The 18,783-nt window shown below is 50.6% G+C and overlaps 1 protein-coding gene across 1 annotated transcript in view; it reads right to left on the bottom strand.

Annotated features, from left to right (window-relative positions):
• nsd1b (nuclear receptor binding SET domain protein 1b) overlaps positions 1-15,170 on the bottom strand; it is a 20,585-nt gene extending 5,415 nt beyond the window's left edge. The window contains exons 1-15 of the mRNA XM_070983392.1: positions 14,208-15,170; positions 11,112-11,244; positions 10,272-10,444; positions 7,056-10,029; positions 6,173-6,285; positions 5,788-6,037; positions 4,566-4,666; positions 4,100-4,139; positions 3,682-3,920; positions 3,273-3,410; positions 2,254-2,377; positions 1,653-1,853; positions 1,390-1,569; positions 810-966; positions 70-275 (exon numbers count right to left, since the gene is read on the bottom strand). Of these exons, the coding sequence (XP_070839493.1) occupies positions 70-275; positions 810-966; positions 1,390-1,569; positions 1,653-1,853; positions 2,254-2,377; positions 3,273-3,410; positions 3,682-3,920; positions 4,100-4,139; positions 4,566-4,666; positions 5,788-6,037; positions 6,173-6,285; positions 7,056-10,029; positions 10,272-10,444; positions 11,112-11,244; positions 14,208-15,074 (5,896 nt within the window). The 5' untranslated portion in view covers positions 15,075-15,170. The remainder of the gene's footprint in view (positions 1-69; positions 276-809; positions 967-1,389; positions 1,570-1,652; positions 1,854-2,253; positions 2,378-3,272; positions 3,411-3,681; positions 3,921-4,099; positions 4,140-4,565; positions 4,667-5,787; positions 6,038-6,172; positions 6,286-7,055; positions 10,030-10,271; positions 10,445-11,111; positions 11,245-14,207) is intronic.
• Positions 15,171-18,783: the final 3,613 nt, after the last annotated feature.

Here is an 18,783-nt window from a genome sequence, read left to right as displayed (position 1 = left end):
AGAACTGAGGACACGACCAACACAGAAGCTCCAAATGATGACGTTCGCTCTGCTGAAGCCGCCGGATACCTTTCTTGTAGGTGGCATCAACACCTTTGCCCATCTTTTCTTTGCTGTTGGCGTCCACGTCCATGTAAGGGAAGACTCTGGCCTGGTAGGTCCACAGGTAGTCGTTGGAGCCAAAGAAGTGAACGGGAAACTCCCCGACGTCGTGCCTCATCCGCTGGATGTTTTCTGGGATGGTTTTGGGATGACTGACTTCTGCTGGCCACCACCTTTACAGAGCAGCAGAGGAAAAACAAAAGGAAAAGTCTCTGATTGCTGTACGGGACTGATCATCTATCTGTCTGATCTGCGTCTGCGTCGAAGGTTTGGAAACGTCTACAAAGTCTTTTGGAGGTGACGACACTGATGCACCTGTAGCATGAAGGTCGAGGCTGCTTTCATGGCACAAAGGTTTCTGGTGACTAAAACAAAAGCGTCCTCTTACCATCAGTTACTTCGATATGTAGAAATAACTAAACTAATACTTGAACAAGACCTGTGGTCTATAGCCATGCTAGCAGCTCGCAGCAATGCTTTGTGCTGAATGCTAACATGCCAATGTTTACACGCATGTTTACCATCTTTCTTTTGGATGCTAGCATGCTAACATCCGCCAGTTAGCCCTAAACACAAAATACAGCCAGAGATGGTTCAGAAAGGAGACGCCGCACAGTCACTTCCTGTATCTGCCCCGCCCCTTTAGGAGGCCCTGAGTCTGTCCACCTCAATGGGAGACGTCTTCCTGTCTCCAGCTCACCACTGACCTGTAGCGTCCCACCTTCACCCACAGGATGTCCTTGTAGCGCGGTTTCTTCCCAGCCTTGCAGTCGTTGCAGTACCAGCTGCCTTTCGGCATTTCCATGTTGAGACACTCCCGGTGGAACGCAGCAGGACAGGACTCACAGCACAGCAGACTGCCCCCTGCAGGACATGGCAGGCAACAGCTGGTTGGTGAGAGCTACTTTCAAGTTTTTACTGTTCTGAAATGTCTATATGGAGCTTTTAGCCTCTTTCAGCTCGTTGTTTTGGTTTAAGAGAGTTAGAGCAGAAGACTGATGCATTCTGGGATCTGTAAGATAAACATGGACCCACAGCCAGCAGCCAGTTAGCTTAGCTTAGCAAAGACTGGAAACAGGGATAACAGCTAGCCCAGCTCTGTCCAGTGCTAACAACGTCCACCACGCTGCACGTCTGCAGCCCACTAAGCAGCACAGCGTCTGCTTGGTCTGCAGTTACGTCAGGACCGCTACGTCAGCTGGCTGCTAGCGCTAGCTTCATGCTCGCCGCACAGACATGAGACTGCGCTCATATTTATCAGGCCGGCTTCAAACTAACCACACGTACCTTCAGTGCAGACGAAGCACCAGCTGACATTGACGTGTTCGTGGTTCTTGACGCCGCGGCGGGGAGTGAAATGGTTGGGACAGATCATGCTGTTGTTGGAGAGGACGACGCAGCCTGCCGCCATGCAGAGGTCTGTGGCGTGATAGGCGACGGGGCAGCGCACGCAGCGAACCAGACGACCTGCGGACAAACACCAGACCACCAATCAGAGCGTGGAAGGAGCTCCGGGTCATTACAGGAAGGTGGGCGTGTCCTCTGGTTACCTTTAGAGATGGACGAGCTGTTGGGATTGGCGATGAAGCAGGTGAGGCAGACGTGGATGGAGCAGCGGAAGCCTCGGTTCACAGGTGCGGTCGGAGCGAAGTTGGCGATACACTCGCCGTGATAAAACTTCCCACAGACAGGAATCATACAGCGGCGCACGTCCTCACCGCGCTTCTTACAGACGAAGCAGGTGTGGACACCTGAGAGACAACACTTACATTTATATCCAGAGATCTTTACAGCAGAAATACAACTTTTCACACAGCCTGATCGACCAGCGGCTCCAGTGAGCTAAAGCTGCTCAGATGACTCAGGTAATCAGGTGATTCAGTAATTAGACATGCACATTTATTCTTGGTTCATTAGATGAATCTAAGATCCAAATCAAAAAACTGCATTTTACATGAAACTCACAAAGAAAAATTGGTTTTAAAAAAGTTTTAAAATTTTTAGTTACTGAATTTTTAAAAAGGGAAAGAACCAAAAGAAATCCTTCACTTGAACTCGGTTCAGTCACGATGTCTCAGCGTTCAGACCTTCATCAGGTGAAGCTCATGAGCTGCTGAACTCAGGTGAACGAGTCTTACATTGCAGACACACCTGATTTACACTCCGGGCAGATAAACTTCCCTTTGGGAGCTTCGGCCAGAGAGATGCAGGCCAGGTGGAAGGCTCCACAGCACTGACCCTCACAGAGCAGCAGCTCACCTGTCTTCTCACACACCTGAACAGGAAACACAAGCAGCTTTCAAAGACAGAATGAAAGTGATTCACTGTGAAGGTGATCGCATGGGTTTCCCTTCCTGCACGGTCTGAAGGGTTTCTGCAAATTTACTCTTCAAAAGTTCTTTTTCAAACCTTAAAACTGAGCTGGGACACACTTTGACGGACGATAATCAGCTCGAACCGAGACGACAGGAAGTCAAACAAGAGCGTGAGCATCGTTTGGACGTTCAGGTGTCAACAAAACGTTCTTTTAGTCCAGTGAGACACGACCACACAGGAGACAGGAGGAGACAGGAGGAGACACGAGGAGACAGGAGGAGGAGACAGGAGGGGACACAAGGTGACAGGAGGAGACACAAGGAGACAGGAGGAGGAGACAGGAGGGGACACGAGGTGACAGGAGGAGACACAAGGAGACAGGAGGAGACACGAGGAGGAGACAGGCGGAGACACGAGGAGACAGGAGGAGGAGACAGGCGGAGACACGAGGAGACAGGAGGAGGAGGAGGGTGGAGATAACGGGATTAATTTGACGTCAGTCTCAAACAGTAATGACATTATTAGTTGGCTGCTGTCTCGCTTCACATCAGCTCATTATGTTTCACCTTCATCAACAACACATGAAAGAGACGAAGTGACAGGAAGACGTTTGAGTTTTGAACGACGTCAGGATGTGAAAAATATCTTCATGTGTAAAAATCGCTGTTTTTTGTTTCTGTCAAGTTTCTCTGTTTGCTGTGACATCGACAGACGCAGCATCAGAGCGTCTTCATCGCACGCTGAGTCAACACGGCTGTTTTAACATACAGGCTCAGATGTCCCCATGAGGACTGAACGGTGCCGCGGCGTCTCCCGGTTCAGCCTCCAGAGACGTCCCTCGGCCTGACGCTCACCTGACATATGTTCTCCTTCATGGAGGCGGGGCCTCCTCGGTCCCCGATGATCTTCCTGGAGGGTAAAAGCGGGTCGTCACACAGCGACAGGTCGTCCTTCATGGAGGAGAAGCTGTGGTCCAGGCTGGACGAGTCGCCCTGCAGAGACAAAGGACACGATCACAGTGAAGCATCCGTCAGCCTGAGACGCAGAGTCTTCCTCACAGAGAATGACGCTTCCTCCACTCAGCAGGGAGGAAGGTGTGTGCACAGAGAGGGAGGCGTCGCCGCTCTACGACAAAGACCAACTTATGATGTTTATCTCTATTCTGCTGACATCACAGTGAATGACGGACAGAAGAAGAAGGTTGACTGACGGTTTGGACACTTAATGGAGGTTTGATGTATGAGATCACTTCAGGCGGCTGACCTCGGACTCCGCTGTGCCCTTCCTGACCTCTTGGGCTTGAGGAGCGTCATCGTCCGCTGACGGCGTCGTCACCTGGGAGGGTTCATCTGGCGCCAGCGCCGGACTGGAGGGCGCAGATGAGCTGGGAGGAGGATCCGCCTGCACGGCCGGCGTACAGGTGGACGTCTCTGCGGGCGTCGGTGCGGAGCTGGACGCCGTGAGCGGCTTAGTCCTCGACTTTAAAGTTGGTGGTGCAGAATCTGTGTGTGAGACAGGTGTCAGAGTCACACTGCAGGTAAACAGCACAGGTGAGTCAAGAAAATTTCAAATCATTCTATTCTGACAGCAGACCTGACAGTGTATGATGATGATGATGATGATGATGATGATGAAGATCACCTGCACTGTGGTGTCACACACACTGAGATGACTGACTCACCTGACTGAGCAGCAGGACTTGAGTTCTTCAGTGTTTTGACCTGTAAAAAGAGGACAAATAATCAAACTGACACACAAACATCCTGATGATGAAGATGATGATGATGATACATCACTTCCTGTCCTCTGAGGGTCTGTGGGGGTCCGCCATGCTGCTCTCTGTCTGCAGATTAATTAAATCGTGTTGGAACAAACAACGTTCAGGTTCGATGAGAGCTGCAGATTCTTCCTCTCTCACGCTCTTCACACTCTGACGTATATCTGACAAATATCGTAGCGTACTTTAAACACTGACGAGCGTTCAGCAGCTCGACGGCTGACGTTAAACTGCTCTTCAACTCAACTCTTCATCCTCAGTTTTAGAGCATTACACTAAACCACAGACAGCATAAACTGCTATAAACACACATCATCCTGACACATGATGGCACAGGTGAACGTCAGGTGTATTCGAGAACATGCTGTACCTTCTTCTTGGGGCCTGTTGAGGCCTCGGCCTCCAGACAGTACTCCAGGATCTTCTGAGTGGGTTTCCTCTTCCTCTTCCTCCCCAGCACAGGAGCGTTTCCTGTCAATCAAAGGTGACGTCAGAAGGCTCGTCCATGTTCTAGAAGCTTCAGGTGAGACGAGTGGACAGCAAAGACGAGTGGACGGGCACAGATGAGGGGACGGCACAGACGAGGGGACGGCACAGACAGGACGGTGGACTCTAATCCAGAGAATCAGAGCAGATCTCAAACAGCAGCAGCTGCTGAAGATGAACGGAGAGTTCATCACTTTCATGCAGCCTGATGTTGTCTTCGTTTTAGACCGGCTTGTTTTGTCTTGTGTGAACCAATCAGAGGCCAGAGGCTGCAGCTGTAGAGACGGACGGCTAACGTCATCACTGTCTCACCGACAACAGAAAAATTTTCATTTAAGTTGTTTTTACTGCGTGGATTTAAAACAGCTCGCTGAGGAGGAAGAGGAGGCCCTCCAGCTGAGCTCTGATTGGACGACAGTTTCTCCAACCAGGAAAACTGTTTTAATCACCAACATCATCGACATGACAACGAACAAACTCTGAGGTTCCATGGCTTCATAACAAAGCTTGTTAGCCTCAGCTAGCTTTAGCACTAGCTTTAGAGCTAGCCTTAGCTGGCTTTAGAGCTAGCCTTAGCTGGCTTTAGAGCTAGCCTTAGCGCTAGCCTTAGCTGGCTTTAGAGCTAGCCTAGGCAGGCTGTGCTGCGACCCGTGTGGTGCTAAAACAGTTTGTCTGCGGCTCAAACGTTCACTGGTCGATGGAGGTTTCATCTGATCTTCAGTTTGAAATCAATCAATCAATCAATCAATCAAAAACTACTAAAGGTCCATCAGAAACAACAGAAGGAGATCTGGAACAGAGCCAAAGTCAGACACCACCTTAAATCCAAGAGAATTACGACACATCTGCACATAAAACACTGATTCACCGCGTGCAGACGTCTGAGCGCGCCACCGCAGAATAAATGTGCGTCTGGACGTCCCTGTTCTACAGTGTCCCTGAGCTCAAAGTCAGAACCAGAACTACGTCATTTCCCAGTTTGTGTGGAAGACTTGGACTGGTCTGCACGGAGCTCTGAGCTCAACACCTTTGGGATGAACACCGACTACGACACCGCAGAAGCCAATGGGATCGCTGCTGTTGCAGCGTCTGTGAAACTGACTCACCGGCGTCTCTGACGAGGCCTTCCGACAGCTCGGCCTCAGGGGGAGGGGTCAGCGTGTCGATGGACAGCACAGGTGCATCTTGGGGAGACGTGTTTTCAGTGCTGGGGATTTGTAGTTCAGGCGGCGTTGTTCCAGGAACTTCCTCAGGAGGTGGCGTCTGGATTTCAGGAAGTAAGTTCAAGGACGGTTGGTCACGTGAGTCCCTGTCTGATCCCGAGGCTTCAGGCCCGGCGGTGGCGGACTGAGTGGCCTGAGAAAACACATGATGTGACGTCAGGTTCGTGTGCAGCTGCAGTGAAACGGAGCGCTCAGAGCCGCAGCATGAAGCATGAATGACGAAGAGAATGAAAAAGCTGCAACAGATCTTACTTTGAGTGAGTTTTACCTTTCCAATCAACTGGAGAGGCTTTTTGCTTTTCTTCCTGGAGGAGAAAATCTGATCGTACTCTTCGGTCCACTCAATCAGCCTCTTGCTTGGTTTTCTTATTCGTTTATGTGCTGTGGAAGATGAAGAGGAAGAAGAGGCAGCAGCTGTTGTCAGACACTCTGGTGCTCTGCTGGTAAAACCACCGCGCTATGAGTTCCTGTCATTCAGCCACAGGAAGTCATAGCACTGTCCTGCTTTAGCTGGGATTAATGAGTCCCTCCTTCAGACTGGAGAAAGACTCGAGGGTTTAAGAAAACTGGCCTTTGTTCTTCTTTGCAGACCAAAACTCCAGCGAGGTCAAACATGCTAACGTCGGTTCTCAGAGGAAGTGACAGCAGATGGAAAGAACATCGATCATCTGTTCATCTTCTACAAACACATTATCAAGAGCAGCACAAGCACGACAAACAACAGCATAACAGCATTTTGAAATATCACATTCAAAGTTCGCAAACAAGTTTTTACGTTTGCTCAAACATTTTTCTTCTTCTACTGTTTATTGTAGCCATGTGTAGCTTATACTGCCACCTACTGACACAGCTATGCTTTGTGTAGCCTTTGCTCCAAACCACATGGAAACCTGATTTGATGTGAGTTCAAACACTCAAAACTAAAAGTTAAATCTCCAACTTCCATTTGTGTAAACTGACACACATCTAGTTAGCTACTAGCAGTTGTGTTAGCAGCGTACCCGTGAACACACACAACTTCCAGAAGTGCCTTTTTTTGATTTCTACGTGGGTTGGTTTGTTTCCAGTGGACATCAGAGATCATCGTATCCTCTGAACATGTGACTCGTGGAGCTCTGGGTCTGCTTCATTATTCTCTAAACTCGACTCACCTGTTGGAACCTCGTCGCCGCCTCCAGCGTTGTGCGTGAAGCTTGTGTTGCTCTCAGTGACATCACCTGGGCCTTTCTGCTGTTCCAAACATGGCGTAGTGTCGCCCCCCCTCTGCTCCAAAGGCACCATGTTCTGTAGCTTCTCAGTAACTCTGCTCCACCTCTCCTCCACCTCTCCAACCACTGCTTCATCAACTCCTGCCGGCCGCTCCCAGCTGCATGTCTGAACATCCAACAGGGGCTGAACTCTGGACTCCACTCCTGACGAAGAGTCCGCTGCTGGCAAGGACTCCAGTCCTGGGAAACCAGGTCCGGTCCTGGCAGGACGACAAGGCACTTTACGGTTGGCTTTCTTTTTCATTCCCGTGGAGCTGCTCCTTCTGTTGTAGGACCTCTTTGGCGTCTGACTTCTGCCGTTTTCACTGTGGCTGATTTTGATTTTGACTGGACTCGAGCTGTTACTAACATGTGGGATTAGCTGATCTTGGCCTGCAGATCTCGTCTCTCCGGGCATCACTGAGGGTTCCTCCTTGACATGTGCACTCGGTGGCCCGATCTCCAGCTCTAAGGGGGTCCCCTCCCGCTCTCTAGTGTCATGCAAGTCCTTCAGCATCATGAGGAAAGTGCTGAACTTGTAGTTTGCATCTGCTTTGAAAGAGATGGGTTTACCATCAGCCTCGCTCGTCAGAGACTGGAAGGACACCTCCTCCACGTTTTTGAAAGCATTCATAAAAGCAAACGGCGAGGAAGGTGATGATGAGGAGCATATGTCAGAAGACTGATCCTCCTTCTTTGCTTTCACCCTTGAAGTAAGAGGTATGAAGTCCATTGGTGGGGTTGAAGATATCGAGAGATCTTCGTCCTCGCTCTTGACATCGGCTTCAAAGTCAGTTGACTGAGGAAACATCAGAGGGGGGGTGCTACAGCTGGAGAACACGTCCTGACCACGACCTTGAGATTTGAGAGAGTTGATTTTAGTGCAACGTTTGGCCTCGGGACCACACACGGTCTCGTGTGCTGAGTGGTTCTCGATGTCCTCGGCCTTCCTGTACGGACCGAAGCCGTCTTTCTGCTCGGCTTCCTTCCTTTTCTCACGCTTCCTCCGTTCCGCCTCCTCCATGGCCTTCAGGGCTCTGGTCATCAGTCGACTGCTGGCAGGCAGGTGGGCTGGCTGCTCCTGTAGTACGACCTTACTCACTTTATCTGGAACCTGCTTTGACTTGTGGACTTTCTTGGTCTTCTCAGTGGACAGACCTTCAGGTACGCGAGCGTCCCCACACACTGAGGTTCTATTAAAAGCTGCACCACTGGTAGGTGTCGCTTTTTGCTCCGAGCTGCCTGATTGGTCAGAGGACGTGTCTGTCACATCAGAGGTTGGAGTATCTTTACCCTCCGACTGCTCTGATTGGTTAGAGGAGGTCACATTGGTTGGGTTTACATTTAAAACAGGTATCCTTTCGGCTTCTGTGCTTCCACACTGATTGGACACAGTTTTCCCTTGTGATGACTCTGATGAGAGACGAAGAACACCAGTCCCACCGCTTGCTTTTAGCTTCTTAACGGAGACCTTTAAGGGTTCTGAACTGACTGCCTGTGTCTCTTTAGGGACACTGTTGTCCACACAGTCTGAGTGTATAAAGGACATTTTAGTCCCATCAGTATTTGGTGTTTTCTCGGTCTTTGGACATCTGGCATGGTCGGTGGGACTGACGGTCACACTGGAGTTCAGGACCTTCTTGCCCTTCATGTCCTTGCGTATTAGCTTGACAAAGGGTAGCCTACACTTAGAGACCAGACTTGTTTGCTTTTCCAGCCTTTCTAACGGCTCAGTGGTGTCCACATTTGAACTGGATGCTGGAGTCTTGTTGCTTTCTTCTTCTGCTGCTGCTTGGTCAGAAATCCTGTCAGTGACGTAGACCTTTTCATTAGCCACAACGTCTGAATGTTCAGTCCGGCTGAGACTCTCTGAAAACCTGGACTGGTCCTTCAAACTGACTGAGGCCTTATTAACATCCGAGCTACCTGATTGGTCCGACACTGAGCCACTCACAGTATCACATGCATTGCTGGCTGACTTTCGACTCTTTGAATATCCGCACTGCTCAGAGGACACATCAGCCTCAACAGACTTCTGCTTGTCTGCTGGTCCTGATTGGTCAGCCGGACTGCCAGCTGTACCAAGAGGCCTATTAGCAACCAGGCTATTTTTACACCTCAGATGTCCTGACTGCTCAGGTGGCAGAGCTGTTTCAGCAGGTACCATCTTCTGCCTGTCTGACAGCCCTGATGGGTCAGTGGAGCCACCAGTGGATGAGGACGCCCCAGGAGTCTTTTTACTGCCAACAGACGAGTTTTTCTTCTTACAGGGCGCCTTACTAAAGAGAGAGCGGTCTGGCATCGGACTGGTTGTTTTCGGTCGTCTGTCTTTGCATGATTTACTGAACCAAAGACCACTCTGAGCCTCTGGCTGCTTCTTGGCCTCTCTGACGACTGTAACAGGTGGCTGAGTTGGCGTTAGCTTCGGCTGGCGTTCAAGTGCTTTAGGACACAAAATCTTAGGGACTGATTCGAGGTCGGAATACGGGCACTCTCTATTGTCTCTGTCTGACTGGTCGGGACTGTTACGAACCGTCTTTTTAGAGTGTTTACTGTTGATGTCCTTCGACGGTTTACTTGGTTTCTTCTTGCCAGAAGATTTCCTTAAAGTGCTTGTCTTTGCTGGAGTAGTTACTGGGGATGAAATCACTGGAGTTGAAATGGATCCATTGGTCACGAGTGAGGTTTCAGGGAGTGTGGGTGAGGACGAGGGAGGAAAGCTCGGCTGGACCTTGTTCACCCTCTCCGGTGTGGAGCTGTCACGAAAGACGTCGTCTCTGGACGAGGGAATGGAGGACGCCATCTTGGGTCTCTCTGGGAGGACAGATTCAGCTTGTGCCACACTGGATGTCCACGAGTTCTGAAAGCGCTTTGCAATCTGCGAAGAGATGAAGGAAAACGCTGCTCAGTCTGTGATGAGATTACAGAAGACACTGATCAGCACTGCGACACTGCGAGTTATCTATCTCTTTTTAAAGAGAAAAAACTACATTTTGTTTTCAGTTTGCAAACTTTCCTTTACTGTCCAACACGATGGTCGCCCAGCAACAATGATGACTGAGGTCAAATCTGTATTAAGGCATGCAAGCAGCAACTCATCATTCATAACAGAGTAATTACAGTGTATTTGTAGTTCTGCTCCCTTTGCTTCCCCCTCCGGCGCAGTAGGGGGAGCTGTTCAAATTCAAAGCCTCCATGGAAAGTGTGAGTTGCTTTTTCCTCCACCCAGGTTAGCTCCACGGGCTCCCCAAAGGTCCTGACATGGTAGAGCCGACAGGGCCGGTCACTGGGCTCTAAGACAACAACAACCATCAACCACCACATTAAAACTAAATCACCTGCACAGGAAGGACAGGACAGCATCAGTGACACAACGGCGGCGTTGGCAGGAAACGACACTGAACTCTGACCGTGTGACTGCGACCAAACCAGCCGACACATTAAGCATCAGCTGAAGGGCTGCAGGGAGCATTTGTTCTCACATACACGATTTATTAGAAGCTAAACTTAGAGCACAGCACCATCAGTTTGTGGTGTTTACCTCCACCTGACGAGTGTTTGTTACTGGACTTTTAACACTTTTACAGCATGAACGCATGAAACTGTCTGTTCATGTCGGTGAACACAAGCTGCTTGACGTGACCACTTCATACAGTGATGCACGGTGATGAATCAGTAGTAAAGATGTGATATTTCCACTTTAATTCTAAATGCTTATCAGATGTCGACAGCCTGATGTTTCTCACAATAACAACATAATAACTCTACATGTCTGGATGTGTTTCTCAACATGCATCACGTTACGTTAAATGTCATCATCGTCTGTTTATTCATGGTTAATCACAGCCAGCGGTGCTCTGATCTGGCTGGGATGTCAGTTAACACTGGAACACGTGACGCCGCTGAAAGCAGACAATGCATCAGTGTCGGTGATCAGAAGTCAACAAAGTTCAGGCCCACCTTTCACTCTGTGATAGAGTCCCTGCAGCGGGTCAACGGTCACCTCGCAGGGCCACCACGGTCTTCGGTTGAACTTTGCCCAAATAACTTCACCCTCTAAAAACTTCACAGGCGGCAAAGACTTTTTCTTCTGCTGTCAGCGACACAATGAGAAGAAAACTGCAATGAAAGCCATGAAAATCAGACAGCTGTTAAACTTTCACCAGACCGTTGAGGCTCCTCTGGGTCTCTGGCTGAGCTGCTGAAAACATGCTGGAGGCACAAACACCAACAGCTTCCTGCACTCAGAGCTGGATGAAGGCTGAAACACGTGATTTAAACCTTCGTCTCTGAATCCTCCACATACTGTTCAAACAGCTCAAAAATGAACATCGCGCTCCAGCACTGACTGCTTTTCATCAATAGTCTTCATCTGATTGAACAGTGGAGAAAACGACTGCTGCTGGTTTAAAATCATCTGCAGTGCAAAGTCCTAAATCTGATATCTATCACATCTGCAGCTGTGCAAAGCTTTCACATACCTTCACACCAACTGTGAGAAAAGAAAACTCTGTCTTTTATCTTCTGTCCATAACCTTCAGTTTCTGACCAACACTTCCTTTTAGCTCTTCTTCTTCTCTTGTTCCACAGCGGATTTCAGGCCACAGTACAGATATCTATCGGCGCTGGCCTTTGTGTGAATGGGAGTCTCGGCAGCAGGTCGAGTGGACGAGCACGAGCGGGCCTGAGCTATGACGGCCATGTGGCGACTGGCCGCAGGCCTGATTCTGACTGCTACTGTCATGTAACGCCGGCTGGAGCCTTTTAAAGGAACGCTTCACAACGTGTCGGGAGAAACCTGCCGAGAGTTGAATGAGGTAGAAGGATAATATGTTCAAGCTGTTAAACGCACCAGACTCCTCTGACAAAAACAGTCATTTTACCACAAACACTGGAGTTACTGGTCGGCTGCTGCCTCCACGGGTTAGTTTGTGTTCGTGTATGACTTTGGTGTTTTAGCTCATTAGTTCTGACTGTTGGTGAAGACAGCGCGATGACACAGCTTCAGCTCAGCTGGAGGGCGTAAAGCCCTGAAAATATTCTAAATACAGCGTACACTTTGAATGACAGCGAGGCTCCCGGGATCAACCCTCTGACTGGTGGATGAATCGCTCGACTTCCCGAGCCACACGACAGCCTGAACAGGTTCACCGGCTGATGATCAGGGACAGAATCTGAACCTGAACCGAACCAGACCACCAAACCAGCAGACGTCTGATAACCCTTCGTAATCAGCACGTTACATATTTAATCACAAAAACAGACAGCACTGAAAATATTTCTGGGCCACAAACTCTTCCCGAGGTCACCTCTCGTTGCCTGGCAACGTCACACCAACAAATCTCCAGGAACTACCTGTAAAACCTTGACCTGTCCTACTGACACATTGGGCAGGAGTAGCAGCCAGCTGATCTGTTGTTTAGGCTGATGTCTGAGGAGCGTCCTCAGCTCAGGTGTGTTGTTAAAGCTTAACATCAGTGCAGATGATCAGCTGCTGGTTACCTGTGCTTAGGATCTGAATGACCCACCTGAGGCTCCATGGGCCTTTTCACAGGAGACACTTTGACATGTAGGACAATAATAAAATGAAAGACGGCTGAGTTCCATTTAGCTTAAAGTGCACCGGGACTGTTGAACAGACCGGAGCCACAGTTCATGTTATCAGTCACACCTGTGCGTTTCCCACTATGACCAGTTAAATGTCTGCTGGTTCACACTGGCTGAACTCACTGATTATCACCCGTCAATAATCAATAATAAGCTGCTGTTTTCCAGAAGGTAAAATGTGCAAATATGACTGACAAAGCAACACAAAGATGTTCCACTGATGGATGTGTCACTTGCCTCACTATTCGCTGTCATTTTTATATTTAGGAGATAATAACAACCTGAGATCTGGAACTACAGTTCCCATGAGGTTTGGGGGGACGTAAACAGAACGTTACAGGAAGTATAATGTTGTCATGGAGTCAGTTTTATCTCACGAGGTAGCAGGATTCGCCAGATCACATGAGATCACATGAGGTCACGTGACATGAGAGTCTGAGAATCCATCTGGCCAGGGTTCATTCCTGTGCTTTTGGCTGCCGGACAGTTGTTTGGACCAATCAGAGTCCTCTGATGAACCACTGGCAGCTACAGGTGGGTGTGGTTTAGGTGTGACGGCAGCGAGAGAGGCTACTGTTCGTCTGAAAACAACAATGGCGGCTCGTGAAGAGCTTAGCTTAGCTGCTGTTGTATCATGAGAACTGAAGGAAAAGACGTTTCCCTCTTCAGCAAAGTCCTACAGAGTCATGTGGTTCATTGATCTGATTGGCTGAAGTTCACCTGTGACAGACACATGGTTCATCCAATCACCTGCCTAGTATTCTTTTGAAAGTACCTACTTGCTTTCAAACAGTTTGCAAGACGACTAGCTCTGAGTAACAAAACATTTGCTGCGTCAGATATCAGTCAGTTAGCAGCAAGCTACAACTTCAACCCCCTTTAGCCTATATTAGTTCACATTTTGGCAAAGTGACAGCATGAAAAGTCTGCTGCTTAGCTGTTAGCTGTTCCTGTTAGTTGCTCTGGTTGGAAACTCCTGTTAGCAGCTCCTGTTAGCAGCTCCTGTTAGCGGTTCCTATTAGCGGTTCCTATTAGCTGCTCCTGCTAGCTGCTCTGATTAGCTGCTCCTGTTAGCTGTTCCTATTAGCTGCTCCTGTTAGCTGCTCTGATTAGCTGCTCCTATTAGCAGCTCTTGTTAGCTGCTCCTATTAGCTGCTCCTATTAGCTGCTCCTGCTAGCTGCTCCGATTAGCTGCTCCTCCTTACGTTCTTCACAGAGAAGACAACGGTGAGCTACAGTCTGCCTCTCACCTGTCCGCTCTGTTAGCACAGGTGAGAGGCAGTGAGGTGTTCAGTGTTCAGGCTCTGTGTGTGAAACTGGTCACTGATCCTGCTACACAACTCTACTCAGGTGAGCGTCAGTCTTCCTTTAAGGTTATTATGAAACCACTACAACAGAAAGGAGAAACACCCTGAGAGGTTTACTTTGAGTAAAAAGGGTCAAACTTGCCACGGAAAGTGTGGAGGGACCCTCCTCCAGCAGGAACAGCTCGGCGTCGCTCTCCCACTCGTCATCGGAGCCGTCCCAGTACCTCCTGCGCTGACCCGAGGACTGCGACCGGGTCACGATCTTGGCAGACGACAGCGCCACCTTGGAGTCTGAATCTCCAGCAGCGGGCTGAAGAACAGGCCCCGCCCTCTCACGTCTGCCCTGTGCACCTCCCACAGGTGATGCTGCTGCCCGTTCTTCATCGTTGTTGTCATCCTCAAACAAAGAGGATTCGAAGTGCAGGAAGCCGTTGGCGAAGGGGCTGTTGCTGTCGAGAGAGAAGGCCGGGCTGGGCGGGCCTGAGAAACACCCGTCAGCCTTCTTCTCTGAGACGACGCCATCGCTCCGATTGGCTGCGTCTCGGCTTCTCGTCGGGACCACGACTTGTTTCTGTCCAGATTTACCAAAGCTGTCCTCCCTGCTGGTGCAATCAGTCCAGGAGTCCCTCTGCGCCTCCTTCCTCTCCTGCTTATTGACGGCCCACTCCCAGCCCCGCTCTGGCTCCCGTCCCGGCAGGACCAGGTCCGGCTGGCTCACCATGGTGGTGAGGTGCTGCAGCCTCCTCAGAGGACTGTAGGAGGAGGAGGAGGAGGAGGAGGAGGAGTGCTCCCTTTGTGTGAACCCATAGACGGACGCATGCTTGAAGGAGGAGGCGGCGGACATGGTTAGGCCGATCCTGTGCTCATGGTGTCTGGAGGAGCAGGAATGGGTGGAGAGGTCGGGGCCGGGGGTCAAAGGGCAGCTGGACTGATGGGTCTCCCTGCCTGAGCACCTCCCGCTCATGCTGGAAAGGTTCCTCCCTGAAACACGAAGAGAGACGATCAGCATCCACAGACGTCAGCGTTTGGACCATTTTCAGGAGAAACTGCATTTCATATCAGAGCTGAAGGAACAAGTGAGGAGATCTGCTGATCGTCTGAATGTGAGCAGGAGAAGAAGAAACCAGTCAACATGTTCGTCTGTCACAACAGCTGATCCGCAGATCATGACCACATGTTTCCAACAAAGACGGAGCTCTGACCTCAGACCCGTCAAACACGGAGCTGCCTTCATGTGACGTCACAGCAGAACGGAAACAGAGGCTCTGACGACGAGCGGAGCGACCTAACGTGACATTTAGAGGAGATTCTGCGCAAACAGCGCAGCCGCGCTGGAGCCTCCGCAAATTATCGCGATAGCCTGTGATGAAAATGACATCAAGCAGGATAAGGTCAGCAGCCTGTAAACTCACACACACACACACACACACACACACACACACACACACACACACACACACACACACACACAATGAAACCAGTCAGAGCGCGTCGTGTCGACGGTAACGCGCCGGCGCTTCACCTCAAACTGGAACCAAAATGGACCCGCTCGTGCGCGCGCATGTATGGAACGCGCGTGTGCATGGGCGCGTGTGTGTGAAGGCTATAGGTGTGTGCAGCTGCGTGTGTGTGAGTGTGTGTGCCGCTCGTGGCTTGCAGTGGCTCCATAATTGCACGAGACAGAAACACAAACGCTACATAACACGAGACGACGGCACAAAACAAGTTCACCTCCACACAAACACACACACACACAGACACACACAGACACACGCTCTCTCTCACACACAGGCTTCCTTCGACAGATGCAGGCTATGTGCATCAAACAACAAAATCACGCAGAAAACGCGTCATGACGCGGGATCCGCCGCGGGAATCTTACCATTCCGGTGTCGCTCACCGCGGACGTGAGCCTCGATCTGCTCATTTTGGCGTTTAAATGTGCCAATTTGCAGTTTTTTGAGAGCGGATGAGGAGAGTCCCAGCGGCGGCACTACTAGGCCTGGATCCTGTGAAACGTACTCACTCACTCCCCCCTCCAACCTCCCTCCTCCTCCCCCCTCCTCCTCCTCCTCTCTACATGCGCTAAAGCTGGTCCAGCGGCCCCTGGAACAGCGATCCAGGCGTGTTGTGCTCCTCCAGCGACACTCCCCCTCCGCCCGGTGAGGAGTGTAACTTTCCAGCTCTCCGTCTGTGGATCTCTGCTCTGTTCACTGGCTGTTTCCTGCCCGCAGACTCTGCCTGCCCCTTGGAAGTCAGCCTCTGTGCCGTGCGCGCTGCCGGTCGTCACTGCCTCCCTCCTCGGCCGCTCCACAGCGTGCAGCTGAAGGGGCCGCGAATCCCTCCTCAAGAAGGGAAAAGAAAAGAGGGAAAAATCTGCTTTGACAGCCACCAAAAAACGCCCCGCACGACCACCCGACACCTCCAGATCGTCCCCGCCCCTCTGCTTAATTACGAGCATCAATTATTAAACTAACCCCGGCTGCCACCACCACTGACATGTCACATGCCAAACTTGTGCCAACAACTGGCATCTTCTGCAGCTGTAGCCCGACGGCTCGCACGCGGCTGCAGAGCTGACGTGAGAGAAAACGTCCAGAAGCAGCAGCTGAGCGGCAGGCAGACGGTGCAGCAGGCTACCCGGAAAACACACGGGTTTCCTCTGCTGAGGCTCGGTGCCGTGCAGGCTCTGAATGCACACCCGGTCCCTTCAAAATGGAGTCCTCCAGCCTGAGAGCAGGAAAAAAACAGGCCACAAAGTGTTAATGCATGCACGACAGAAAGTTCAGCAGCCTCGGAGGAGCTGAGCCTCTCAGCGCACCTCTGCTGGGGGCTGGGGGGCTTCCTGGAGCCCGGATGAGTCCAGAATCAGCCAAAGCACGACAACACCTTATCTGACATGCTGAGCCTCCAAAGTCACTGACGAGCGTTTGAGCCACGGCAGGACTGAGGCAGATCCTCACTGTGTGTGTGTTTGTGCGTGCGTGCGTGCGTGCGTGTGCGTGTGTTTGTGTGTCAAACGCACGCCTGACAGCAGAAAACATTAAATGTGTATGAAGCGTCGACTTGTTGGTGTGTTTAGTGATTAGTGATCGTCTGCAGAGGAACACCGTCAGCTGGGTGTGTGTGTGTGTGTGTGTGTGTGTGTGTGTGTCCGGACAGGGGGCTGTTTCAGGTGTGAACCCCCCCCACCCCCACACACACACGCTGCTCTCGGTCACCGGGCGGCGACGCCAGGAGCGGCGGAGACGCCGCCGCGGCCGCCTGGCAGCGAGCCTCCTCTGCTGTGGAGGATTTACTGTCGGAGGGAAATAAAGGCAGGACGCAGCTGAGAGCTCAGAGACACTGAGTCTCATCAGGACTGCTCATGTGACTGTGTCTGTCTTTCTGGAGCCTCTCGTGCGGCTTCCTCACTCCCCCCGATCTGTTTTTCACAGTCAACCCCAGCAGAGGACGTTTGGAGACAAAGACAGAGACACTTAGAAACAGACAGAAGCGGGACGGAGAGGCGGACAGGACGGGGCCTGCTGCGGGTCCGTGCCGCGCAGAACAGCGCCACCGAGCGGCCGCCGCGCGCAGGTCCGCGCGGCCGGTTAGTCAGCAGGTTTCCACTTCCTGGTCCCTCCTCTGCCGCATCAGACCAGGTCCTGATCTGACAAACCTGAGGCCGCTTTGCGAGTCTGACCCTGCAGACACTGATCACCTCAGAGACGTGAGACATGTCCCACCACATTAAAACAGACAGACTAACACTGAGACAGAAGACAGGCAGCCTAAAGAGACATAAAGCTGAGACAGATCAGGGACACTGAAACCCTTCAGGAACTTCAGAGGCCAGTTTATTAGGTACACTTAAAAACTCACACACCTGTTTGCATGAACTTGGCAGCGTTAAGATAAGATAAGATAAGATAAGATAAAACTTAATTAATTTCTTTATTACTTCTGTCTTTGAAGGTGCTGGTTCAGGCTCAGAGTCTCTGATCTGCTGCCTCAGTGTGAAGCAGCAAACATCTGAAGCATGTCTGGGTGTTCCTAATAAACTGGCTCCTCAGTGAACAGTCAGTGGGAGAAGTGTTGAGATTCTTTCATAACTGAAATGTATAAAGTGTGCTGACATGACGTAAAAGAATCGTCTCTGTCATGATATTCTGTCCAGCTGCAGGAGGAAAATAAGAGTTCGTTAAACTTTCATTGGTGAAACAAATCTGCACTTATTTTAAATAAAGTTAATGTTGTTCAAGCATTTCACTGCTCAGTGATACATGAAATGAGTACAAGTACAAAGGAGCATTAAGTACTCAAGTACAAATACTGTGCTTAATTAAATGCACGTAGTAACTTTCCACCTGTGAGTGCAGTATAAAAACACCGCAGTGGTAATTAAACACATACGTCATCAGTGGATCGTAGCACTAACAGAACTGAGGATTAAATATTTTCCTTTTTTTCCCATATTTCTGTTCGGCTCATCCTCCACCTCCACCATCTCTCAGGAGGCCAACAGGTTGGGAGAACCCACCTCCACCTGCCCAGGTGTTGGCCCTGAATCCTGAGTTTTTATTGGCTGTGGGTCATGTCAGAGGCGGAGCCATCGAGGCCGAACATCACCAGAGGTCATCAAACATGAAAGTAACTGATTACATTGATGTGAGTATTGAACTGACACCACTCTAACACGTCACTTCCCTTTCGTCAGAGCGACCACGCCCCCTGCT

The sequence above is a fragment of the Chaetodon trifascialis genome, chromosome 16 (assembly GCF_039877785.1).
Source record: "Chaetodon trifascialis isolate fChaTrf1 chromosome 16, fChaTrf1.hap1, whole genome shotgun sequence".
Lineage (NCBI taxonomy): Eukaryota > Metazoa > Chordata > Actinopteri > Chaetodontiformes > Chaetodontidae > Chaetodon > Chaetodon trifascialis.
This window is presented reverse-complemented; position numbering and strand designations above follow the sequence as displayed.